General features: G+C 37.4%; 1 protein-coding gene across 8 annotated transcripts in view; it reads left to right on the top strand.

Moving 5' to 3' along the window:
- The window catches only part of KIF25 (kinesin family member 25), a 41,450-nt gene that overhangs the window by 2,283 nt on the left and 12,249 nt on the right, over window positions 1–26,918 (top strand). For 5 of the 8 annotated variants that reach the window (XR_010997413.1, XM_068185160.1, XM_068185159.1 and 2 more), the window contains 8 exons: window positions 2,635–2,751; window positions 4,605–4,743; window positions 9,657–9,760; window positions 10,985–11,067; window positions 12,592–12,634; window positions 16,395–16,462; window positions 21,446–21,520; window positions 25,808–25,957. Coding sequence is in view for 7 of the 8 variants with exons in the window: in XM_068185160.1 (XP_068041261.1) it covers window positions 2,635–2,751; window positions 4,605–4,743; window positions 9,657–9,760; window positions 10,985–11,067; window positions 12,592–12,634; window positions 16,395–16,462; window positions 21,446–21,520; window positions 25,808–25,957 (779 nt within the window). In the remaining variant the exon portion in view is untranslated. Of the gene's footprint in view, window positions 1–2,634; window positions 2,752–4,185; window positions 4,209–4,604; window positions 4,744–8,222; window positions 8,303–9,656; window positions 9,761–10,984; window positions 11,068–12,591; window positions 12,635–16,394; window positions 16,463–21,445; window positions 21,521–25,807; window positions 25,958–26,918 lie in introns of those variants that run through there. The other 3 variants (XM_068185164.1, XM_068185165.1, XM_068185161.1) reach the window with 3 other exon arrangements.

Below are 26,918 nucleotides of genomic sequence, written 5' to 3'. Positions count from 1 at the left end.
CAATCTGAAAATATGAGCTGAACTGACATCTATGAAATAGTTTTACCTTAATTGAAGACCCTCTATTAAAAACAATACTAATTGAAATGAGTATTATTTAAGGTTGTGCAATATTCCACCATATGTCCTAATATTCTACCAGCTATGCTGGTAAGAAAAGTTACTGCCCTCGACTGTCTATCCCTGATCCTTCAGATCTGCCAGTGGAGCTGCCTGAGTGATTGAGCTGTAACAAGTTCAGTCACACAGACCAGGGTTAACAGAGGTCTCATTCTTAACTTGTAAAAGCTAATTGGATTCATTTTGTCTGGAGTGAGTTGGGAAGCTTTGGAGACAAACTTATGAGGATTGCCATAAATTAGGATTTGCAGTGTAAATGTTTGTCTATAGATTGCATCAGTCTTATTAAAATTTTATCTCCTGCTACAGACCTTCCCTTACATCCTTGAGACAGTGATGAATTTCAGCACTTCTCCTGTATTCTGCAGCCTGGCATATTGTTATCCCAGCAGCATACTGGAGGGGTTTTACTGCACATTGGCAGTCAGATTTCTAGGTAGACCTCCTTTTGCCCTGTTTTTTCCTGTTTGGAAATCTGTTTATCTACCTGTGTAGCCCTTGCTTTTATTAGCAGTCTTTGAGGTCCTAACCCTGCAGCCCTCTTTATGTAAAGCTAAGTCTGCAGAATGGATCTGTTTGCAAAACTGAGTTTTCACTTCAGAGAACACTATTGAATAGTTCTGTTTCACTTCTGCTTATAATAAAGCTGACTGTAAAAAGGTTTTAGTCCTTTTTTTGCTTCTGTGCTCAAGCACAGGATTGCAAGTGCTGGCCTATGAACAACTCTGGTGAATGTTAAAATTATATTAGTGGAGAAAACCCCAAAATCAAGGCAACGTTTGCAATAAAGATGAACTTGATAGACAAAGTGATGCAATGACAGTAGCATCTAACTTTCTGCTTTTATCTTAGTGTTGAGAAATATGGAGGGTCAAAGGGAATCTGTGCAGATGGTGCAGATTAGGTGCTAAAAGGAGGTTTTAACTACCCTAATCTTACTTAATAACAAGGCTTGAGTACTGCAATTGCTTATATACATATGCTTAACTTTTCACGAGATACTAATTTTGGTGCACTACTAGTGTGCATTTTTGGGAAGCTGTTTGTAAATATTGCACCTGAGTTACGTGAATCTTGAAAATCCTTATATTTTCAGAGCATATAAACACTGTATAGACTCAATCTCAATATCAGGGACCTTAAAGCCTGTAACAAAAAATCTCTTCCTGCTGTTTCCTGTAAGAACTTTTTCTAATTGTGCTAAGGTGGTGCATTTTTGTACAGAGCTTCCACTTGCATGTGTAAATAGAAGATTCATGCTTTGTGAAGGTGAAAAAGCCACATGAAAATATTGGTTTTGATAAGTGAAGTACTTTTTTTTTGAAAATACAATCTGTCTTTATCCTAACAGCTCCAGGATGTTGTGCTGTTTTTGTCAATTTCACCTGTAGTTAAGCTGCAATTAAATGTTTGCTTTTTACCTGTTATTATCAGGTGATTGGAATTGAATCAAATCCATTGTGTGAGTAGGTTTAGCTCTTTCATGTCTTTTGTCTCTTCTATGCGTTGCCAATTTAAATAACAGGGAATTACAGTCACAGAATAAATGGTGTGAATAAAGTAGGAAATAAGTCTGTGCAAGAGACAAGTGCATTTCAAAAATAGAGGCAATTGATACTGGTTAATGAATGATAGATGTGAACAGGTGGCAGGGGAAAATAGTTGAAGTTGCAGCTCATTTTAAGAACCAGGACTGTCAGAAAATTACAAAAATGCATTTTTTAGTGTTACACAGATTCTTCCATATTGCAGAATTTCACAAGAAGTCTCTACTGAGATCACTCTTCTTGCATTCATGCCTGTAAATATTTAAAGTTGCATTATTTCTATTTTCCTTTTGATTTCAACATCTCAAAAAATTCTGAAGTTGGCCATAAAAATTGCTTTTGCATAGTAGGTAATTTTAGACTGTGAGAAAGCATTCTTCTCCACAAACTTTTAAAATTGCTTTGGTTGTTGTGATCTCTGAAGACCCAGAGTAGGGCTTTGTTGGCCCAGCATGGCACCAACCCTACAGATTGTAGTAGAGTTGGTATTGTCAGGGGCACAAAGTTGGGAGCTGTGTGTTACCCACTAATTCAGGGCTTCAGCAGTTAACACATTTGTCTTTGTTCTGTTTCATGTCCTTCCACAGTGCTTCCTGCATTAAATCTTGCCTCCAGAGACACTTAATCCAGCTGTGTAACCAGCCCTTTTCCCTAAGTGAAGGCACAGTTTTAACCTTTTAGATCTACCTCAAGCATAAATAAGAGGGTTCAGGTACTGCAGAAGCATTTTAGTAATCTGGTGCTCAGGTGTATGACCCAAGAAAGTAGAATTTTGTGATGTTGGCCTGTTACTATGAGGTGATTCTTCACATAACTCAGAAAAAGGTAAAAGCAAAGAAATTAAGTATGGACAATATCCTATGTTATCATATAGCTGAATTACCAATATTTAAAGAGAAAAAAGGGACAGAATGGCAAAGGAAACATGAGTGTATTAAGTGATTTTTTGTGATTTTTTTTTAAATAGTATCAAGTGTTGGCTGGAAGAAGCACTAATGAAGTATTGCAGCTCTATGCTGCTCATGGCCAACAGATGAAATTTCAGAGGAGGTCTGTTGTAACCCAGCTGCATGGAGCAATAAAGGTAAAGGCATTTAGTAATAATGTAGACATAACCAATGCCCTAAACATTTACATGCTTGTCAAATATAGTAAACCCCAGAAAATTGTGTGATATGAATCTGATATGTGGTTTATTGTATTCACAATGGAGCTTACAGTGAGGCGTAACAATGATTTTATAGTAGTTTTGCTGTAATAGGTTGCAAAGTCACCTGAGAGGTTGGTAAAAGTGGATGGTCCTAAGCTCCAGGATCTTACATATAGGGTGCTATTAATACCTGAGGCAGATATTTTTGTGGTCAAAATTTTAAACTTTAATCTGTCATGCAGACATTCCTAGAAACAGTAATTGTGATATACTTTACCCAAGTAGGCAAATCCTTTGAAAAAAGCATTTTAGAGCTCCACTGATTACTATGAGTTCTCTGGCAGATCTCACAAGAAGAGTAGTTTGCTGTATGCTCACTCAGGTTTTAATTTTGCATCAGAGAGACTGAAACTGTTCTCCTAGTGCCAATACCATAGTATTTGCCTTTGTTGAAGTACTTATTTGTGAAGTTGCTCCATAGAGTAGTGAGTTCCTTTTATGGACACTACCAAATATCAGCTTTTCTCAGGGCAGCACCGAATGCCTGCATAAAATGACCAAAAAGTATCTCAGGAAAAAATCTGATTCTTAACAGACAGAAGGATGCAGCTTAACTGGAGCATTGTTGGACTAGATGATTGTTGTAGGTCCCTTCCAATAGAACTATACTGTTTTATTCTAATGATAACAGTTCCGCTTTGTAAATTTTGTAGTAGTATTTTACATTTTTGATTAGCTCGAATGGCAGAACTGCTTGTGATGCAATACCAGTGGACTGAGGTAGTACACTATCAGATTTCAAAATAAAAGTCTAGATGAACAGCCATCCTATACCCATAATAACAAAAATATACGCCTTCCCATTTACGTTGTATGGCTTTTGAGAGTGAGAAATGCAATGGTTTTGTCCCTTTAGTTTAGATTGCCTTTTTATCATTGAAACTAATTAATTAATTCCAGATCAGTACCACAGTTAGAAAAATAAAATGTCCCACAATATGTAACACCTTGTAACACAGTCTCATAATGAAATATCACAGTGTTTCTGTGATACAAGGTATTACTAAGTTCACCTTAGAGATGGCTTTACATGTCCATTTCAGGACTTGAATGTCAGGAACTTTACTAATCCTAAAATCAGGTAAATTTGTTTTTATTTAAGTGGACTTGTAAGTGAATATAGGCTGATCTTGCAAACAATTAAAAGTCTCATAATGTATATTACACTGAATTACATACATAATACAAATACTTATCTGAACAACATCACTTTCTGTTTTTTTTTTCCAAAATACATCTGTTCTCATAGGAAGACATAGAACTAGCCTATGCAAGTAATGCCTCGAGTGAATCCTAGCAAATACCTTCTGATCAAAGTGTGGAAAATGAAAGTAAGGGATATATGGATCACAATTTTTAATTGCTAATTCTGGCTATGACTTAAAAGTGGACAGAACCCACACATGCTCACACACACTTATTTTTGTCTGATGAAATAACAAAGAGACTTGGTTATAACTGAAGCTGTGTTACAGTCAAAATAGGTATGATAAAATGATAAGGATGCATAAAGTCTTGCTGGAACTTTTAGGAAATTACATTGCTAAATGTTTTGCAGGATCCTTCTCTAAACATACTGAAAGATATTCTCTCAAAGGCTTCCTTCCATCAAGTAGAGGGTTCTTCCTGCTTGTGATGTCTCACCATAATAATTTGGGTTGTTATATTGGTTCTTCTTAACTGCTGGTTCTGTGTTTTTATAACATATTTTTCTGCTTGCTGAAAAGAGGCTTAAGCAAGACCTGAAGAGCCTTCATTCATTTGCTCTTGAGCTTTCAAAAGACTTTCAACGTCAAAGCAAGACTTGTCTTTACCAAGTTCTGGCAGCAGTCCAGGGGATACAGCTGCAGAATGAAGCAATGCAAAGTAAGGCTCATTGCACTTAGATTTCAAACATTTAACATCAACAATGTAATTGTTCAATGTTACTAATGTTAAAAGGTTGAGCTTGATTTTTGAGAAATGTGTCACTGAAATTGTAGCATTTGTTTCTTGTTTGACATTAAATCATCAAGGAGTTCTGCAGCATTAGAAGAAGTACAAATAAGTCTGCAGAGGTTATGACTGATAATTGGTATTTTTCTTTTGTGTGGATTGCAGCTGCTATTAGACTGCTGCTGAGTTGGCTCAGCTGTAAAATTTTTAAACTGAAGTTCTCAGGCTTGTTATCTTGGCTATTTTAGAAGAGTCAAATAAAGAATGCATTGCTTTATAAATCTGAAATTTGTCTGCTTTTGACTGTACCAGGAAAGGACTTGGCTTATTTCAGAGGTTTCTGAAAATACTGCCTGAAATTAGGATAGACTCAATTTTTAATATTTCTCTGTGTTTATATAAAAAAAATACTTCAAAATCAAAAACCAGTTGCATCTGCTGGACTGTAGATACTAACAGCACATGGATTGCTGTTCTGGAATTCAGGCACTTCCCTGTTCATGTATACATAGGAAAGAGAGCCAGTGCAGTGGTACACTCTGCCCTCATCCCTGAGGATTAAGTGCATTGGTCCTACACCTGGATCCCATGGTGTGGATCTCTGCACTTGCTTTCAATATCCTTGATTCTGGTGAAGCTCCTACCAGGCCTGGCAATCACATGACATGTGCAATGCTTAAATTGTTTGATGTGTAGCAACCTGATGAACTACAACAAATACACAAATTTACAATCAGAAGCCCTTTGTGATGCTCTGAAATCCATGTGTCACCATTTAAAAGGTATGTTTTCTTTCCTTGAATTATTTCATTTTGGGACTGATTTGGTTCCGATGGGACTCCTCATGTCAATAGCAACAAACAACACTCTTGGTGATGGGTGTTTACAGAACTTATTCCTGTATATTAAGTACAAAGTTTTAAATAAAATGTGATTACTGTATTATTCTTATAGAAAAAAATGCTCCTTCAAGGAAAAAATCCCAAAGTTGAAAATTACCTTAATCTAAAAAGTGAACTTTTCTCTTATTGAAGCAGGGGGCTAAATGACAGATATGAGATTGAGTTTGGCACTTGAGCTATTGTGGTATAAGTAAATAATAAGTATTCCTTTGGAGGCCTGGCAAAATTGCATTGACTGTTCTCAGTTTGTACTTCCTGGTGCATTGCTCTTTGAAATCATAAGCAGGAGAAACTTCCCTAACTGTAACAATATTAGCATCCAATTTGGTGGATGACTTTTGTTTTCAAATTGGCTGGTTTTCAGTTGTCTGTCAAGTGTTTTAGATGGAGATTCTATTGTTAAGGTTAAATATGACCATTGGAATTGCCATCCTTAAATTACATGTAATCTTTTGTAGACAGAAAGCCCTAAGTATATATTCTGGAGACAGTATATATTACCAGTTTAATCTTAAAATAGAGATTGGAAACAAGGGAGAAAATTACAGAAGAAGCATTTGAGTAGGTAAATTTCAAGGTTGTAGTTGACATGCAACAAACTATAAAATTTTCTTATAATAACTGAGTAGTCCTTTGCTTAGAAATATTTATTCACAATCTGAAAACCAAGCTACTGCTACCTTTCCCACTGAATTTAAGCAGTAGCAATTCATAAGAGAGAGACGTGCCCATTATTCTGTTGTTATAGATCTGTTTCCCTCAGGGATAAAGCTGATATAATTTTTGCTAAAAATATTGGCCACCAAACTGGAAATGGTACTACTGAGACAGATGCAGTAATTCAGCAGATTTTTGGAAAGGTAGGAATTCATTAAAATTTAAGATTAGTTTTTAGATTGCTTCGCCATGCAGATATTATCAGAAAGAGGAAATTGTGGTCACTTATAAGCCTAGTGACTTAGATATGCTTTACAATTCTGGGACACTTTCTCTCTGGGCTGGAGAAGATTAAAAATGGAGCTTTCCCATTTTGTCTATGTGCTACCACCTATGCTCTTTGCTTTTGCTGGAGAAAGTTGAGCTCTACACTGTGCTAATGACTTGTATTGGTGGAATGTGAACTACCATCATCTTTTATCCTCAACTCCACAGGCGATTTTCACCAGCTCAGCTGCCTTTTGAGAGCATTTCCCTTATCATGGAGTAGGGAAGTAGGAGCAGGACCTTGGATTCAGTAACAGAAATATTGTAGCAGCCCAAAGATTAGTCCATAGAACGGTTTGGAAGAGATCTGGAAAGGTCATCTATTTTCATTCCCCTTGCAGTGAGTAGGGACATCTTCAACTAGATCAGGTTCTCAGAGGCCCATTCGACCTGACCTTGGATATTTCCAAGGATGGGGAATCCACCACCTCTTTGCCCAACCTGTTCAGTGTTTCACCAACCACACTGTAAAAACTGCCATTCTTATAGCTGATGTAAGTCGACCCTCTTTTAGTTTAAAACCATTACCCTTTGACCTATTACAACAGGCCATGCAAAAAATAATGTTACAGTGTGGAATATAAAATACAGCTGAATTCAAAAGAAGTTTTGGTATTAAGTCTATTGCATCATAGCTGCTTGTCTTAGAAGACATGATTAGATTGATCTTCTTTTAAAAAATGGACTCTAGACAATGTTTCTGGCAAGAAACATTAAAAACCCCAGGGAACTATGGGGGCTGCTACACATCCATGTCTCAGATGTGCTGTGACTGTGCTAGGTTATGCTGCACCTGTTTTTCATGTCCCTGTTATGGACCTTTCTGTTATGTTTGTGTAACTCTTTGTGAAACCACACACAGAACAGATCAGGGAGCTGAGCCAGGATAGAATTTGCTCAGAAGGAAGGATTCCTTTTAGACCTTTGTGTGACTGAGGAAACAGTTGTGTGAGCACAGCAGAACGTCTGGTGTAGCACTGAAGAGGAGGGAATAAAAAGCTCTGGGACTGTCAATTGAAGTAAGGGGACTGTAAATGTTACAGTCCTGAATATGCCTGCAAGACATCACAACTGTTAGACTGATGTTACTGTGGTCAGTAACATTTAAACAGAAAAATTGTTGGCATTCCCAGCTCTCAGAAAATTTCCATATCGATCAATGAAATGGGCAAAGGATGGGGAGAAGGGATGTCTGTAATGGCTGCATTCATGTGGTGACTACTTCTCTTGCCTAATGAAGAGTGCGTTATTAAAACAGATGTACCCAAGGTATACCCTTAGGTTAAGGATAAAAATGTAACTCCTGTATAGCTTGCATCTGATGCCAAGCAGAAAACTGGGAAAATGTTAAATGCGTGTTCATACTTCTAAATGTGCATAACTTCTAAACTATACTAACTTCTAAACTATACTTCTAAACTGCGTAACTTCTAACTATACTTCTAAACTGCATAACTCTACTTTCAGAAAAAAAAAATAGAAGTTCAGAAATAATTTATGCATTAGGAAACTTTTTTTTTTCAGGACTGGAATAATGGAAGAGTACCCTCAGCATCTATTGCTTTACCTTACTGCTTGTTTCAGAGACTTAGGGAACTCAAAGTGTCTGTACACAAATATGTAAATGAAAATACTTATTGTGGAAGTTACTTAAATAATAAATGGAATATTACTTATGTAATCAATGGAGTGTAACCTTGTGTTTTAAAAATTACAGTATAATTAGTGACTGTAAGTGTCAGTATCAGTGACTGTAAACAGCCCTTCTGAAAATTTAGGTAACATATTTGCATGGGGTTCTTCAAATCAAAGCATGCTCGTGTTACTCCACTGGATACTCTTTTGCTGGATGTAAAAGAAGGATTTTTTTCATAGTGAACCTCCTAGACAATGATTTCCCAGCAATTAACATCATGCTTCTCCTGCATGCATGCACTTGTGGAGGAACACTGTGAGCTGGAGGTGAATGGCATAGGTATTAGAAAATGAGACCTAAGAAATCTCTAGTGTACACAAATGTCCCTTGGAATTATCTGATTTTTAGTCTAAACCAGTAAGATTAAATTTTATGTGTGACCATGCTGAGATACTAAGTCTGTTCCTTGCTCTGCAAGGTAGCACATACTGAGGCTTGTGGCCATCCAGCTAATTCACCTTTCAGACCCTGGTTTTGACTTCTTGATACTCTGAATTTTCAAACTGCTCACTAATTGCTGGGGATATTGATTTCCCACTGGGGTTCTGAAAAGCTTGCTTTTTACACAAGCTTACAGTTGCATAATGTGTCTTCTGGGCTGTATGTTTGTTATAGGCCTGCTCAGTGTTAATGTAATTGGGCTGAAATAAAACCATTTGTGAAGTTAGAAGGCTTTTATAATGACCCATACAAGTCTTCTCAGTTTGGTGAAAGAGACCACCTAGGGTTCAAATGATCCATCTTTCCTATTAATTCCTCATGGAGTGATGGACCTATCTTAAAGGGGAACATTACAACTGTTGTAAAGGATTAGTAGCACTGTAAGTGAGGCTGAGGGTAAATGACAGGTTAACTTCTTGTAAAGTTAGCCCACATGAGTCTAATAAGTGCAGATGTGGTATGAGCCTTGCAAGTGACAGCCCCATCTAGCAGCAGGCTGCTTCAAATGTAGGTTTCAGGCTTTGCTGGCAGGTAACATCACTCTGCCTAAACTGACACATTTGTGCTGCCTTTAAATATCTTACATTATTGATTGCTTTTCAAGACTTCCCATGTATAGTTGGGGTAATAATTTGTAGCTTCACATAGCAAGAACTATGATGGGATTTTTCACAGATGTCTAGTAAATCAGAAAATAAGCCTCCTAATTGAAATTTGGTAGAAGTTGAGAGGATTTGTGCTTATATTTCATGAGGTGCTACTGGACAATTCCTTTTGTAAAGTCATGGAGTTTTTATATCTCTGAAACTGCTTTCTTCTAGTGATTCAGATAAAAGCTTTTGATCTTGAGCAGTCTCTACAAGAGGTGACAGAGAGATATGAGAAAGAAAAGCAGAAGAGGAAGGCTCTACATAACAGCTTAATTGTAAGTATGTTTAATAACAGAACATTGGCTTATTTTGTTGAAATTATTTCCATAATTTCCTCACCAATATAAGTAAAGAATATACTTCACATGGATATATTACTTGCCCCAGCTGTCTATATATTGTGTGTTTATTTGCTGAGGCACGTTTTTCTTATAATAAACCCTGCTCCTTTCTTTTTACACACAATCTTCCAAATGCTCTCATATGACCTATTGCCCTAAAGAGTATCATCCATTTTGAATAGTGGACAAAAGTTGAGTTTCTTTATCCTCTTCTCTAAATTTGCAGCTTCTGAAATAGTTTTGAAATTCTTAAAATTATTAACTTGATATTGCAAAGTAGTCATCCTTTATTTTTCCAAATATCTCAAGCTGTATCCTGCTCAGCCATTAGTGATGGTTCATTTGGGATTAACTTTTTCCAATTTGTACTTTAAATTTACTCTTACCCCCCTCCCCACAAATGACTAGTTTTGGGTTTCCTGAATCAAGACCTGATTTTTAGAAACACAAGCCTCCTTCAAACAAATTTTTTAAAAGTTTTTCTACCTGAGACAATTTATCTCTTTGTTAAAAAGTACCTACCTTCTAAAATTTGCCTTGTGTTGCAGTTTACTGAAAGGATATTCCCCAGAGCAATGGAGCGTTAATACCAGTGGTCAATAGTCCTCACAGGCAAGCTGTGTTCGGTCATACAAAATGAGCAGAACTGACCACCAACAAAATGGAAGAGATAAACAGGTCTAAAATGGCCTACAGTGAAAAATCAGCTACTGGCTTTTTAATCATGTAGGAACACAGTGGAGAGGAAAATATACAACATATTTTATATTCCACATCTCCTCAGGACTGGTGGAAGAGAAATGGAGTGTGTAATGTTGTCTGTTGAGTTAATACAGGTGTCTGAAAAAGCTCATGTAAGGAAGAAGGAGAAAAAGGAAGGGACGGGGAAAATGGCTCAGAGGGAGGTTTTTTTTGTCCATATGACCTCGAGAGGGCTATACAATTCCAGTGCTCTGAAGAGCTCATACTTCCTCAAATACTTTGTCCTACCTTACTGAGACAAATTATACCAATTCTGTTTTTTCCCCCACAGAGTCTAGGGCTATGATGTGTTAAACACTGGCTTTCTTAAAAATGTTCATATCTGTTTGACAAATTTCAGTGTATATATTCTCTCCAGTAACTTGTGTTAAATACAGCTTAATATTCTTATCCCAGGAACTGAGAGGAAATATCAGAGTCCACTGCAGGATTCGACCATTGCTACCTTTTGATGATGCTGCTGGACATTCACAAGACAGGTAATTTGTTTTGATTGTGTTAGGGCCCATCTGGCTCATAATTCAAATACAGAGAAAACAATAGTTATGTTTATGTGAGAACAACTGTGTCCTTGATTTTTCTGGTTTTATGTGTGTGGGGAGACAATGATTGTATCATAAAAACTAATTGCTGTTTTCTTTCTCCTGCTAAATTGGCTCTGGCCAATCTCATGCCCCTGCCTAAAAGTATGTCCATCTCAATAGAAAGCCATAGTTGTTCTGCCAAGCCAGGATTATCCTTGGCTTGGCAGAAGTAACACAGCTGCAATCAGTTTAGCATGTATTCACTATCCTGTACAAATTCTGGGATGCAGTAATGTGAGAGCTGCCAAAAGTCGTGGGTAGGGACACACACTCAGCATTACAGTTGTTTTGTAATGCTATAGAACACACTGGCTGTCACCACAAACATTGGTAATTCTATTTCAGTCTAATTTGGCTCTGCATCCCTAATTTATAAAACGTTTACTGTAACTAATGTGTCAAAACATTCCAAGATCCAAAAGGAAAAGAGGGATTAGATGCAAGTATCTGCTTAACAGGCTGAATTCTCCATAGATGACTAACATGAAAGAAAGTAGGGATTGAAGTGTATACAAAGAAGGAAAGAAAGAAGGGGAAAAGTAGGTGGGTGGTTAGAACCAGTAACATTATTGTTTGCTTTATCAGTAAATAGCTGATTTGGGGCTTTCTTATACTTTTACTGCTTGGTGATTCTAAAAGAGTACATTCAGTGTTTTAAAGTTTATTAATTTTTGGCAAGGCTTAAAAAGAAAAAGATTGTCATTTTTGACATTGTTTTAATTAAAACAGACAAGATATTTCAATAGCCCTGAAGTTGAAACTTGCATTAACCTGTGCTTTATACACCTGGGAAGGAACCCACTCACTTTTTTTGTTGCAGTATGAAATAGTGCAATCAGGTGCTGACTTGCAGTGTAAAACAGGATGGACTGGGCCAAACAAACAATTGTCAAGGGTAACTTTTCTTAATGTATCAAAAAGTAATTTAAATAAAACTTATCTGTAAAACTATGGACTGATTCTCCAAAAACTTGCACACATAAATAGATTTATACACCTCAGTAATCCCAGTCAGTGTTTGGACTAATCATGGATTCAAGATTAGAGACAAATACCTGAAAAGAGGGTGTTTTTCACTTTAATTTTCTAAAGTGAAAGCCTCTTCTTAAAGCTCATACAATAATTGCAAAATAATAGAATGGCTTGCATGTGCATTCATCTTAATTTGGTTTGTTCTAAATGTCTTTTCTAAAGCAAATTATTTTGCTTGATTGCACTTTAATTTGTTCTTTACTCAAAATTAACTGTGGTGTTAGTATGTTCATAGGACATAATAATACTGGCAATTCTGAAAGGTACTCTTCAGACAGTGTGTATTTCACAGACACTTTCAACATTGGTTTTTTTTCAGCCAATTGGAACATTTATGGTTTGAAGGTACCTCTTCTTCCCCTATTGATGCTTTTTCTTCCCTTACAGGCAAAGAAACTTTTCAGAAAAAGTGGCATATGCAGCTGATGATGTGAGTATTTGACGGTGGAATTCAACAGCACATTCATAGATACTAGAAGAAGAAACAAAAGGGGCATGAGAATCATGAGTTTAAAAAAACACAAAACAACAAGACCAGGTGGTGCTCAGATTTGATTACCTCTGGTTGCAATAGCGGGTGATTTGTGCTATTTTTGTCCTGACTCTCTGTAGTGGTAATAGCTTGGAGCTTCTGCTGGGGCAGCCGTCCTTTAACCCGAGGTTGAATGTTTGCAACAGTCAAACTGCTGCTGACTTCCTGCTGTCAGTCCCTTTGAACCACCTGTATGTGCTGTAGCTATTTCTAAAATTATGTCAGGTTTTTTTTCAGATTTTACTATTGCAACGCAGCTAATGCATTAGGACAGAAATCTGATACCTCGTGAACCACAGCAGCCTATGTGGTGCTGCAGTCAAGCATGTTAAAGTATCCTGGCTTAGATCCATCGGAGGAGGAACGGTCATTGAGGTTGCAAACCCAAATGACATTCCAGCATTAACTGAGGCCATTACCAAGATATAAAATTTTAAAAGGCACAGGAGTGTGAGCTAAGGTCAAAGTATTAACTTGGGTTTTAATTTTCATAGCCGCTGTAGTTCTTAGTTGGCTGCTCACTGTTACTTACATGGTGATGAGCCAAATTCTCTTTTATAGTGTAGTACTTAAAATATTGCTGAAGTGACATACAGTATGTTATGCATTTAAATCTCTGAAATTATAGTTTCATTAGGCAGATCTTACTTGCATAATATGCATAATTATATATATATCTGTATCTATATGTGTGCAATTAGGTAACTAATGGAGCTCATAAAGAGATGATGAAAGTAAATATATCAGGGATAAAAAACAGGGATCTGTAATGGTAGACATAGTATTCTGGATATTTATTGTACTATAAAATACTGCAGCCATTTCTGACCTGTTAAATTTTATTGCATAAGGATGAAATTAGGCATATTTAGGTTTTGGATTATTTAATATAGATATCAGATGTATTACAGTATTGGTATGTTTACAGGCAAGGCAGTGTTGGCTTACTTATGTCAATTGATGAGTTTTAGTTTGTATGAAAAAGTAACCTTCAATATGATAATCTTATTAAATATTTCAGGAATATAAACACGGGATTGAGAAATGAAATTTGCAAAATGCTAACTTCCTGGTTTTGGAAAACACAATATAGACTTCAAATGTTTTATTGGTATGCCTGGACATTTATTTAGTTAAAATACTTACCAGTTTTGATCAAACACCTGAAGTCTTTGTTAGTTTCTTAATATGAATTTATTTTTCTTTAAGGAAAACAAAAATTGTTGCAAGAATCCTTCTTACAAAATGCAGTCAATTTAGACTAATCTTATAAAAGTAAAGGAAAATAGTGTTTATTGCCTGTTTACTTTGCCGTTAACAACTGAAGATGTTATGCTAGTGGCTAGGAGAAATGTGCAATTTTCAGATTAAAATATGTGGCTTGACTTATATTGAGCTTTTAGTTGCTACGCAGTCAAAGATTGTATTTCTGGAAACAAGTTAATCATTTCCCAGATAATGATTTAAAGGAAATTTTAGATCAAGGTGAAGGGAGACTGTGTGTGGTAAAGATGCTGAGTTTATCAGTTTTGCTTTCTAAATCATGACTGTCTCTCCAGATTTTTTTTCCTGAAAATACTTTGTGTGTGGCATAACCAGGCAGTTATTTGCCATGATTGTGTTAGAAAGCAGATCCATGGAACTATATGACTTCCATTTAGTCTCTGAGTGGTTTTTGTTTGTTTGTTTGTTTGTAAATTCCTATCATTCTTAAGACACATGGTCTTTTCTAACATATTGTTCATCTTGTCTAAAGAAACTTGATTCTGATTTTAAATCTAAAAGAGACTTACGATTTTACTAGGTGTACCAGAATAGTATTGCATTTCAGATTTTGAATTACTTAAAGATTTTTTAAATTTTCTTTTTGCTGTCCTGTGTATGCTCAGCTCCTCAACATAACATTAACAACTGTTTGAGCCTTTCTGCTGAAGCTTGTTGTGCAATAACTGTGGAGAGTGAGTACACACCATATATCAGGTTGAACCACTCCACCCACATTAGGGCACTGAACAGTGCTGGTATTGTCAATACCTGAGAAAATGAGTAGATGAGGAGGTACTGAATGCACAGACTCTTTCTGGTGGTGACAGCCCAAGGGGGAATGAGTGCAATCTAAAATACAGGAAATTTAGCCAAAACATGAGAAGGAGCTGTGAGGGTAGTCAAACACTGGCACAGGATGCCCAGAGAGGATATGGATCTCCATCTTTAGAGATATTCAAAGCATGACTGGATGTGGTCATTACAAATGCTCATATGAAACTTCTGCCTGTTAACAGTCAACTCTTTTGTTTCCATGTTAGGCAAATAGAGGTTTTTTTCTCTTATTTCTCACCTTAGAGAAAGCTTTTCTGCAAGTAAATTAGATATATGAATCAGACATTTATTCCGTCATTCTATATATTTTTTTCAGTTTTTTTCCTTTTTCCTTTTCTCCAGAGCCTGTTGGTTGCAGCGTCTCGTTGGTTACTGATCCTATAAGAATTTTTGTCAGGCCATTTAGTAGCAGTGTTGTACTGACATCTGTACTCAGCTAAATTTACCAGTACTGGTGTGGGTAACACAGCTCATTCTGTAGAGTAATTGCTTTGTCATCATTAGTTTGGTAATTATACATTTCTCCTCTCCAAAGAGGTAGAAATACTCATAAATTCAAAGGAAGAAATTTGATGTTTATTAGCCTTTTGCATGCTGGGCATACTCTTATGTGATTGTTATTTGCTCAACTCTGTATAGCTTCAGTCTGTGGCAATACTTATTTGAAGGCCACTAGTTCAGCACTCCAACCCACTTGTCTGAAGCACCTTAGGAATTTCAGCACTCCCATCAAATGCAGTAATGTAACCATAGGTTAGAAACTAGCTAGAAAGTCTCTTTGAATTGGATGAAGTATTTTGTGTGCTGGAGAGCTTCCACCCAATTTGTTGTAAGCCCCCACATCCTTTTCTTTGCTTTTCTCAGCAATTAAGCAATATTTGCCATGAAGAGCAGAAGAGCACAGAATTTGCTAGCTAAGCCGTGCCAGACTGCTGTGATTGTACTTTGGTAATAGTTTAAATGGCTGCTTACATGTTTGTCAGACACAAAATTACTGTATAATTCATCTGGAAAGTGGATTCCACTAAAACCTCATGGAATTCTACAGATTGTTGTAGTGCAGCTCTTTCTCTTAGTTGTGGACTAGCATGTTTCTTAATAAAATCTGCATCTTCTGCTTAGTTCTAGACAGAGCTATCTATGAAATCAATCTGAAAAGGTGCTGTGAAAATTTGCCCAGCAATAAAAAAAGAACTCTTTTTTTGCAATTCTTTGTGCCTGTAGTGGCAGCTGGGGAGCTTGCGTTTACTTGCCTGTGACTTTCTAGGTCCAATAAAAAGTTCAGGTAAGGGTTTGGATCTTTCTCTTGAACTTAAGTGTATGTTTTGTATTGGTTGTTAGTTAATAATCTGAATGGGTTTTGAGAGCCTTTCCTATGGTTTTGCAAGTTCACTGCATTGTACATGCTCTAAAGCCTCATGAATTCGTGACTGCTGGAGAAAGGCTTTGGACTTCCTGGTCCTTAAAGCTGTGACCTGATACATTAAGACTGATGGATATTTGGTTCTGTGTGTGTGCCTGTGATATTAACTATAGATAATTTACTTTTTTCTCTTAGGAAACTGTCCTTGTCAAGTGTAGCCGTCCTGGTCATGCCTCAGTAAACAAGACTTTTCAGTTTGAGAGGTGGGTAGTCCTGTGTAGCAATCTGGAAATCTGAATTGCTGGAAGATTTGTGTAGTGAAGACTAATATTTTTAGTACACATTAGATAGAGGGTAATGCTCTTTTTGGTTGGGATTTTTGAGTAGGGCAGGCAGGATGAAAATTCTTGGGGTTTTTTTGGTGTAATATTTATGTTTTTCCCAGGACAGAATAATGCATTTCAGGGAATAGATAACAGTCTTCTCTCTCAGTAAAGACTACTGATACAGCTGAGTTTGAAACCTGTGCGAGACTTACTTGTCTCTTTTCACAGCCTGAGTAGCTGTCCTGATCCTTGCAACATGTTGCAATGTAGCAGAATGTTTCAAAGATAAGGAAGCCTTGTTTGCCTTCTAGTGCTTAAAGGAGCTCATAAGGAAACGGGGCCAAACTTTTTAGTAGGGCCTGTTGCAATAGGAGCGAGAGTAATGGTTTTAATCTAAAAGAGGGTCAATTGAGACTAGATATAAGGAAGAATATTTTCACAATGAATGCAGTGAAACACTGGAATAGGTTTCCCAGAGAGGGACTAGATACCATATTCCTGGAAACATCTGAGGTCAGGTGACATGGGACTCTGATCTAGTTGATTTCCCTGCTCATTGCAGGGGGTTGGACTAGGTGACCTTTAAAGGTTCCTTAAAACCCAGACAATTCTATGGTTCCATGAATTGAGGTGGATTGCAATATTTCAGCATTAGACATAGAGCATGACTTGGGCAGAAACTGGACTGAGCACTTGTATGAGCTGATGTTCAAACAGCCTGACCAGAGGCAGAGCAGTGGCAAGGGAATCGGTGCTCCCCAAAGGAAAGGCTACAGTGGGACTACTTTCCATATTAGATGCTCAAAAATCCACACAGATGAATTGGATAAGGGGATTTGTGATAAGGGTTTTAATGGGACACCAGAGTCACTGCCAGTCTGTCAATGAGACAGAAAACTGCTGGGAGTCAGGCTGAAGAGTGCCTTCTGTTCTCTCGAAACAGTGTTGACTTGGACCTCTGAAAACAGGAGTGAAGACTTAAATAATACAATGAGAACTCTGTAAATGAAGAAAAACACTATTTTACCCCAATGCCTCTTTCTAATACAAACTTTGAATCTGTATATTGCAATTACTCAGGAGGCTGTCCACACTGAACCATGATGCAAAACCCTCTGGAAACAGAATACAGGAGGACAATTTCATGCTTCCTTGCTTGAAGGCAAAACTTGATTTAAAGTCAGATGTACCCAGCATGAATTATCTGTCCTGGTTTAAACTTAATGTCTGAGCCTGTTCAGCTGAAATTCCTGTAGGTTTGCTAAACATTCTTAGTCTTTGACCCTTTCCCCAAGGCATTCTTGTAAAGTGCTGCAGTTTTCTACTCACAGGAGAATGGGGATTGCTGTCGTACAGGCCACCAAGCACCTGAAAAATCCTGAAGTAATGCAGATCTCGGGGAAGCTTTACTGATCCGACAGGTTATAGGACTTCTTTGGTTCAAGGCATGTAGGATCTCTTAGGGTACATGACCTCCTCACATGTTGCTAAGCTACTCAAAGGAATTCCTTTCACTCTTCAGCTGTACCTAACCCAGCCATACCAGTTGAAGTAAACACAGAAAATGCTGGAATTCAACTCTGTAAAGCAGCAGAGTTAATGGTACTGACACACTACTCCAGAGGCGCTGTGATTCTGGAAATATGGTGTAGATCCTGGTAATCAGGAAAAGGGTTAAAAAAAATGTAAATCCCCCAAAGAATGCAGTTCTCCAGGAATGTTTTTTTAGTGTCCCAGTACAGCTATTTTTTTATAAACAGAAAAGCATATGTTTCTTATGAACTCTAAAATGTTTATTTTTTTAGCAATGTTTTATGGAACTAATAAATGTCAAAATATTTGATTTCAGCTCAGGAAGAAAATTCCTGCTTTCAACATGTTATGCTTTTATAACTTTATTGGCAAATCAGTTAGCAAAATAAAAAGGCAGCTCAGAATTTTCAATGTGAAATTCACATTAATCAGTGCACAGGGACAAATCTATCATTCCGGTAAAAATACATGGGGTTTTAGAAAGAGCTTCTTTGGATTTGCAGCATCTTTCATGGTTTCAGATAGCTAATGAAGTGGGTGTCCATGCTTCAGCCAAGGCTGTGGTTACAGTGTAGCATAAACTAGTTCAAGACTACTTTAAACCACTTTATTTCAGTATGGATAGCATTTGAACCACAGCAGCTAAGTAGTGGCAGTAAAACCCCTTTAGGAAGTTGAGTAAATATTTGAGTAGTTACTGTAACATGGAATCACATGCCTTTCCTCGGATCAGCTACTGGAGCCTGACCCTGACACAGCTGTACTGACCCCAGCTGTGGCTGTACTTGGAAGAAATGGCCTCAAGCTGTACTAGGGCTTAGGTGTGTGTCCAGCCTGTGCTCAGGTAGGACGTCAAGAGGATTTTCTTCACAGAAAGGGTGCTTCAGCTCTGGAACAGGCTGCCCAGGGAGGTGGTGGAGTCACCACCCCTGGAAGTGTTCAAGAAACAGCTGGATGTGTCACCTACTGATATGGGTTAGTTGGCAAGGTGATGTTCAGTGAAAGGTTGGACTTCATGGCCTTGGAGGTCTTTTCCAAGCTAATTGATTCTGTGATTCTACTTTGCTGTGCAAATGAATGATTGATTCTAGCCTGGGTTGTGGCCAGTAGCAATGTGTTTGCTTTCTTAGGCAACAAAAGTCATCAACTGTGTATGTTTTAGTCTTGTCTGTCTTAGTATTTTCTTTTTTTTTTTTTTTTTATTTACAACATAGCTCTGAGATGTTTTGATGTGCAAAGAAAAAATATTTCAATACATACTGAGTTAGAGACCTAGTTGGTTATAATGGAGAACTGGGTGCTAATGAATATTTCATCAGTCGCAGATGATAGATTGAAGCAGAGAAAAGCGCTTGGAAGTGCTTTTGCTCTTTTATATTGAACTTGCAGATTGGATGTGCAAAGTTTACTGAAGCATATGCTCATGTGCATGCAAAGCAGGGACAGAGTATTCAGTCTCTGACTCCCAGTATGAACTGTACCACATATTTGTGCATATTCGTTGGTTTCTCAGTGCACTATGATGGCACATCAGTGGAATGGCAATACAAGCAGTATTTGTCTATCAAGCCAGACAAGTGCTCCTTTCCTGATTAAAGAGAGTACATTTTCATGCAGTTTACAATTAGTCTGTGGAACACATTGCCACAGGATGTTGCTCTGGGCCAAGAATTTTGCAAGATGCAGAAAGAAACTGAATGCTAATTCTAATAATTTTCTTTTTTTGAGACAGAGATTCAACTCATATTTCAGTTTTGAGGCCAGTATACAGCTTTTAAGGATTAGGATGAAGCACAGAGATGAATTATTATGTTTCTGGCCACCATATTGTCTCTTGCTCCTTCCTCTGGCTGTTGTCAGGAAAAATGCTGACTTCAGTGCATTGGCTCCAATCCTGTATCTGTTTATCAGTGATCCCTCTGTATAATCTTATTTATGGGAGAACATGAATACAAAAACTCTATTTGTGCAGTCTATAGACTGTCCCAGACAGATCATGGTCAGATATACAAAGAGGCTTGAGTAAATGCTGAAGACCACCCTTTGTCTTTATTCAGTTAACCTTGTAGTATCCTGTACAGTCTGTGGGATACTATTAAGTGAAGTGTACTGGTGTACTGTATACAGAGAGAAGTGACTACACTTTGTAACATTTGCTGCTACCAAAATTCCTGTTTCTAATTAGCCATTTTGCTGTGAGCTAAAAATAGCATATATCACCTATTGGAAAACAGAGCTAGACAAAAAAAAAATCACCACAGAAAGATACCAGAAAAGGAAACTTTTTTAAAAGATAAACATTTATGCCTCAAATATTTAACTGTGGGTAATGACATTCATGTTTTAGATTCTGTTCATCTTGTGTAAACAATGTGTGCTGCAGGCTGTAATCTTGGGAAGGATACATTTTGGTGTGCTACAGAAGAAATTAATGAGTTAGGATATCCATGTTTTATGATCAGAATTTCCTCTCTCTGATGATTTCCTGTTTTCAGGTCTTGATTTTATGTTGTGCAAACCTGAAAGGGTTGGAGGAAAGATTTCTTTGAAGATAACTGTTGGGTTTTTTTTTTTTCTCCTTGCATTCAAAAAACATATGGAGTTGTTTCAGACATCATTGTATTGGCCCAAGTATTGAAATGTCATTGCTCTTTTCTAAGAGGTAGAATAACTCATGCAATTTAATTGTCTTCCATTCTGTTTAAAAAGGTCTGCATTCCACATCATTATGTAAAAGAAAGTCTTCCCTTGAGTGAGAAGTGTTGGTTTCAGAGTAGGTAATTCATCAGGGCTAGGGATGGAAATACCTTAGGCTGATATTGCCCCCAAAGATAGTACATCCTTAAACATTACCTTCAGGAGCATTCTGATTTCTGCTGTGCCACTGAGTCTTCTGAGACAAGTCCTCAGCAAGTTTGCAGTCTCTGTAGCTCTTCCCCCCCTTGCCCCCCCACCAAACTTTACCCACATCTAAAGGGCAATACAACCTGACCACTGTCTTCCACTAAGCGATACATAGGAATCCCAGGCAGCAGGACTATTTCACATTCTAGTAGGTGTGAAAAAGTTACAGGGATCCAGTACAGCCTAAAAAAAAAGACTCTGTGCGCCAGAGGGGCAGGCAGAAGGTTTAGGATGAGCGCAATCCACAAGGGTACACCCATGTTTTGTTCTTCCCAAAACACACAACAGCTGCTCCCAAAATGCGAGTGAGAACTTAGGTGTTCAAATTTTCAGTTCTATGACAGAGAAATGTCAGCAGGTCCCAAATTGTATGTCACTGGCCTACAGTTTCTATGGTCTCGGGACAACATTTATATTTTTTATATTTTATATATATGTTTTAATATTTTTTTCTTTGGTTAATCCTTGCACTTTGTTCCTCAGAGTTTACAATGATTTGGAGTCTCAAGATGCAGTATTTGCAGATGTAGCCCCTTTGCTAACATCTCTCCTTGACGGGTAAGTTAAAAGGTTGCCATAAGAAAGCTAAAGCACAATAATTTACTGAAATCTATCAATTAAAAAAAATACTTAATAATGGTGATCTAGTAAAGTTGTATAGTTTTGCAGTTCCTTTTTTCTGTTTTCTTTCTACTCAGCACCAAGTGAATGCTGTTTCTCTGTATAAACAGTGAAAATATGGTTTACAAAATTTAACAGAGCAGAAAAATTTGTAAAAATTAAAAAATCCCATTTTTTCTTCTGATCTGCTTCTGTCAAACTGATGTTTCTAATGGAAGATGTTGTCTTTTTTCTTTGTATTCTTTAGGTTATGTTTTATAACTTTTCCAGTTACAGACATTGTATGATACATCTTTTCCAACAGAGTGTTCACTGTGAATGTTGTGTTCAATGCAAATGGCCTGCCAGGACCATAGGAGGTGGTGCAATTGATTCCTCATTGAACCAGAACTGAGTATTCTCAGTCATTCTACTGCTCCTTCAGGCACTGGGGTAAAACAGAATTCTGGTTTGAATACAAAACTGATCAGTGACAAGCATTAACAAATACATGAAATTACTTCTAGCTACTGAAGCTCATAAAGTGTGATTTTTCAGAATCTGAGCCAACTTAAGCTATTCTTGCAAGGAGGCTTTGATGTGCATATTGTTATAATCCTTGAGGCTTGAACTGAGTTTTATGCATAGCTTTCTTTCCATTCCTTTTTCATCCCTGTTCCAATACCACTTAATTATATGGTAGGGCTGTCATGGACCTTTCACTCCCTGTAGAGGAAAAGGCAATCCCTTTCCATTCACAGTGGCATAGTTGAACAGTGGCAGTCCTTGTTCCCAGCAGCCTACACACTGAAGTTTCCAAGGTTCCTTTTGTTAAAAGCATCCTAGAAGTGGTATCTAAAGATACCGTGACTATTGGGAATTCCATATGCCACAGAGAGGCCCCCAAGGGTCTCAAGGCTGAGGGAAGTCATAGATTTCATTATTCTTGTTTACCAGTGATGAGTAACCACAGTTTCTTTAGCTGACCAACCTAGGGACCACTACGTTGCAGGAGTTTAAAGAAGTCTTAACACTCCTGCTTTTTCTCCCTACTTTTCCTTTTGCAATGATTGTAATTTTGCCTTGGTTCAACAGGTCCCTTAAGTGTCTTCAGACGTATCTGATCTGTACCTTGATCTGCTGTACTTCCCACTTACTAATTTTCACATGAGGAGAATCCTTTCCTAGAAGCTAAGATTTTTGTATTCAGTTAGGAAATGTTCTGTAATTGAAAACAAAAGACCTGTCTTGTTCTTCCAGAAGTGCTGTTTAAACGTAAGCAGATTCTCAGGAAAGGTGAGTCTGTGCATATGAGCACAGCAGCCTTCCCACTGTAAATGGGAAACAGACATACTTAGTCTGAACCTTGAACCTCTTTGCTGCTCCTGATTGTTTTAGTCTGGGTTCCAAAGTGATCTGTATCAACTTCTAGCTCGAGTAGAAGGGAGTGTTCTCTCCTTTTCCTTATTTTTTTCTATGTTTTTCTTTCTTAATGGATTGTTTCATTTTTCAGTACAAATATACAGGAAGAAAAGATTGTTCCATATGTAAACCAGACAAAGTATAGCAGGCTTCGAAGTTTACTGTGAGCCACACAGGGCCAACGGGGGAGTAAAATAACTTTTCTTTTCTTTACAGCATTGAAGAATCCAACTTGTTAGTTTATTTTAAAGAATTATTTTCTCCTCCTTTCATTTCCTTTAACAGTGTTCTCTCCTAGGGGTAACTTTGCTAGAGTGAACACCCACACTCTTTTCAGGAGAGAAGTGCTACAAAACTATTGGTATTTTAACTTGACAGTAAGAACTTTTCTAAATAGTAATATAACTGTTATATATAATAATAATAAAGTAGAGAAGGAAAAATATTGGGGCACATAGCTGAAACATAGTCAAAAATCTTCAGACTTCTGTATTTGAAAGCTTTATGCTGGAGCTAGATCGCCAATGATGTAAACTATAATAAATAACTATTATTATACAGATAAATATAAAGTAATCTGCTTCCTGTCCTATTGTTGAATCCCACAACAATTCACTATCTCCTGTACCTGATTAGATATGATACTGCTTTGGCCAGTTTTACCTCATTAGGGCTGACTGAAACACAGTTTTGGCTTTAGCAGAGAAGTTACCACTGATTGATACCTGACTTGCACCTCTATCTTCAATGTTGCCATCCTCTGCCCACTTAACTTCTAATCATATCATCTGTATCTTGTCGGAACTATTTTGTCCATGATGCTTACTGTCTTATAACTAGCAGCAATTAAGGAAAATTTAAATATCTGGACTGTAGGAAAGTCCTTTAGGAGAGACTTCTAATAAAACTAATTCTGTTTTTCCTAAGGAGAAACATCTGGCTCCTTTTTTGGTTCCAAAGATCTGTTTAATTTTGAAATAGGGCTAGAAGTTTCAATAAGGTACAGGCTGGCCAGGCAGTGTGTATGAGGGGTGGAACTGTGAAAATTACTTCTGGTTAGTCTAGCTAAAAACTACCAAAATTAGTGTGAGCTTTTCTACTGAGTTATGTCAGCAGTGAATACTTCAGGAAATCTCTCATTCCAGATTTACAGCCCTAATTGCTATCACATTTAATTTTACTGTAGTGCTCTTTGTTTTCAATTACTGTTATATCATCTCCTTTACTTCATAAAATCTATGACTAGACTCCTATTTTATACTCTGCAGTGCATGCTAAAAACTGGAGGGACCTTACTATAGATTCATTGACTGCAGCTTTGACTTCACATTCTCAGAAAGGGTACCCAGGTATTTTCCGTGTGACTTATCAGCCCACATTTCTTTCTAACAAGTGAAAGCTTTCAAAATAATCCTTCTGAAATAATTGCTTCTAGGCATGTTTAATATGCATGTAAGTATTTCATTACTTGAAACCATACATTTAAAACAATTAGATGAGGGGTGTTCATTGAAATATGCTGGCATGTGCTTGAAACTACATTTTTGATATGAGAAAAAGCATCAGATAATCAGAAGCAGCTGTTTCAGGTCTGCTCACAGAGGAGGTAGCTTAGGCAGTGAAATTTTATTCCCTGGCAGAAAAGGAACAAGCCCATTCTTGCAACTCTAGTAGAGCAGAAGTTTCTGCAAACTGTGAAGCACTTCCTGTGTATGAAGGTTCTGCTAATGTCGTATCTCTGAACAAATAAGATAGTCCAGGGAGAGAGCAGTCCTGTCAGCATAAATGCCTGTCTTCCAAGGCTTTGGCAGCAACGAGTTGCTGGAAGGGGCAGCAGAGCAGGCACAGCCAAGGAGGGGCAAAACTTCAGCTGCACAGCAGTGTTGGTCCTCCATACAAAGCAGTACTGTGGCTGGATGCATTTGTATCCACCCAGTTATTTTGCTTAGGATGTTGACTTTGATCTGATTGTGTTAGTAAAACACTCTCTAGATAGGATTCATACATTTCATCACAGTTCATCCTTGTGGCACAGACATCCACAACAGTGCTCACAGCTGTGAACAATTATTTTTCTGTAATTATTTTCAGTGCAGCCAAGAGGCATTTTCAGAGTTCTGTTCATTAGACGTATTTACGTGTCTGCTTCAGAAGATGATATTTCATAGGTGCCTGTTCCTTTGCACTGATATTGTACATTTTCATTTTCTACTTGTCCTTATCAGAGCAGTTCCTGCCACCTTATTTCAGAGTAGTCATTGTGTGCATGCTCATTCTCAACTGGTGCTCTTGGTTTAAAACTTTTGCCTCCTATTCTTAGGGCTGTCTTCTCTGAGGTCTGTGACTGATGAGCCTTCCTGAAAAAGGCTATGAGAGATGAAGAGTTCCCAGCTGTTAGGATACAAGTGCAGTGGTTTGCAGCACAGCACTGTAACATAAATCAAGCCCAGAAATGGTTTACTTTAAACTGCTGTACTGTAAATTGCAGTGGTTCAGGAGCTGATTAAAAAGCAGCTCAGTAGTGCAAAAGCTGAAAGTTGGGCAGGCAAGGAGGTCTAACAGCATCAGTCATTCCAAGCTAAGGATCCTTTAAACTTCTACTTAAAAGCATCCCTTCAACTCTGCTTAAAAAAATAAAATCCGTTTAGGTGATGTTATGGGCAGTAATTACTGTCAGACTTTAAGATCTGTAGAAGGAAATCGGGGGCAGTGTTTTTATTGTCTTGTTTAAGTTTGTGTTCCTCAATTGTTTGGAGTTTGACTTGCCACCTAACAGACACATTTGGTAATGGTAAAATAAATTACAGCACTTCTATTTTTCAGGTACAATGTGTGTATCATGGCTTATGGGCAAACTGGAAGTGGGAAGACATACACAATGTTGGGACCACAGTTAGAGGAGAACTTAGCATTCGCCATAGAAGAGGAATCAGAACTTGGAATTATTCCTCGAGCTACCCAAGAAGTGTTCAGGTAAAAACAAAGGCTTGCTGTCAGTGGTAGTCACTTTAAACTGTATAGAAAGGATGAAATAATATTTGCAATGTATTTATCATTACAGATTTCAGTTTCAAAATGGTTAATATTTATAGCTTCTCTGACCACCATTTGATATTTGAGGCTTCATATAGATTTCTAGTCTCTCTCCTGCTTAATCCGATTTTCTGAGACAATAAGATTATGCAGTTTTACTGTGTGTTATCTGTCCATCTGGCTTTCAGACTCTAATTAAACTTTTGAAAATGCTTCAACCATAGTTGTGGGAGTCCAAAAGATAATTAAGTTCCAGAAAATTCTGTGAAAATTGACAACTGGAATACATGAAGAAGATTCAGATTAGAACCCAGTCCCAAGGAAGAAGGATAGTAGAATTTTTAACTGCAATCTGTTTCTTGTTTTAAGGGTTCTTAGATTTTTTTCAGTTGAACCTAACACAGGATTGAACTGAGATGCTGCTATGTTATAGTAGAAAAGCCATTAGAAGTTTTTCCAGCTAAGCGTGTTTGTTTTGGAAAAGAGTATAAGCTAAATCAAAGAACCAACCAATTTTGTATGAGAATAACTGTCTAACTGTAAATACTCTCCTGAATAGAGAAGTCCTTAATTTATGAATTTTCTGAGGCTGTGAACAGATAATTTCTTCCAGATATAATTTCCCATCTCTGTTCATTGCTTGCACTGTGCCAGATTTTATACTCTGAGTTCTGAGTGCAATAACTGCCAGCATAGAAATGGTATAAAAAAAATCCTGAGGTGGGAGGCTAGTGGAAAAAATTAGCTGGCACAGCTGTTTGGAAAATTAAATTCTATTTACTTCCTCAAGTATAAATAATCTGTATATTCTGATTCTTCAAGTTAACATTAGCATATGGATGAAGCAATTCCATGGCTGCAGATACTTAGTAAATGCTTTTATCAGATTGCAATTATATTA

Source organism: Anomalospiza imberbis, chromosome 3 (assembly GCF_031753505.1).
Source record: "Anomalospiza imberbis isolate Cuckoo-Finch-1a 21T00152 chromosome 3, ASM3175350v1, whole genome shotgun sequence".
Taxonomy (NCBI): Eukaryota; Metazoa; Chordata; class Aves; order Passeriformes; family Viduidae; genus Anomalospiza; species Anomalospiza imberbis.
Note: the sequence above shows the minus strand (reverse complement) of the source record. Positions and strands in the feature narration are given on the sequence as shown.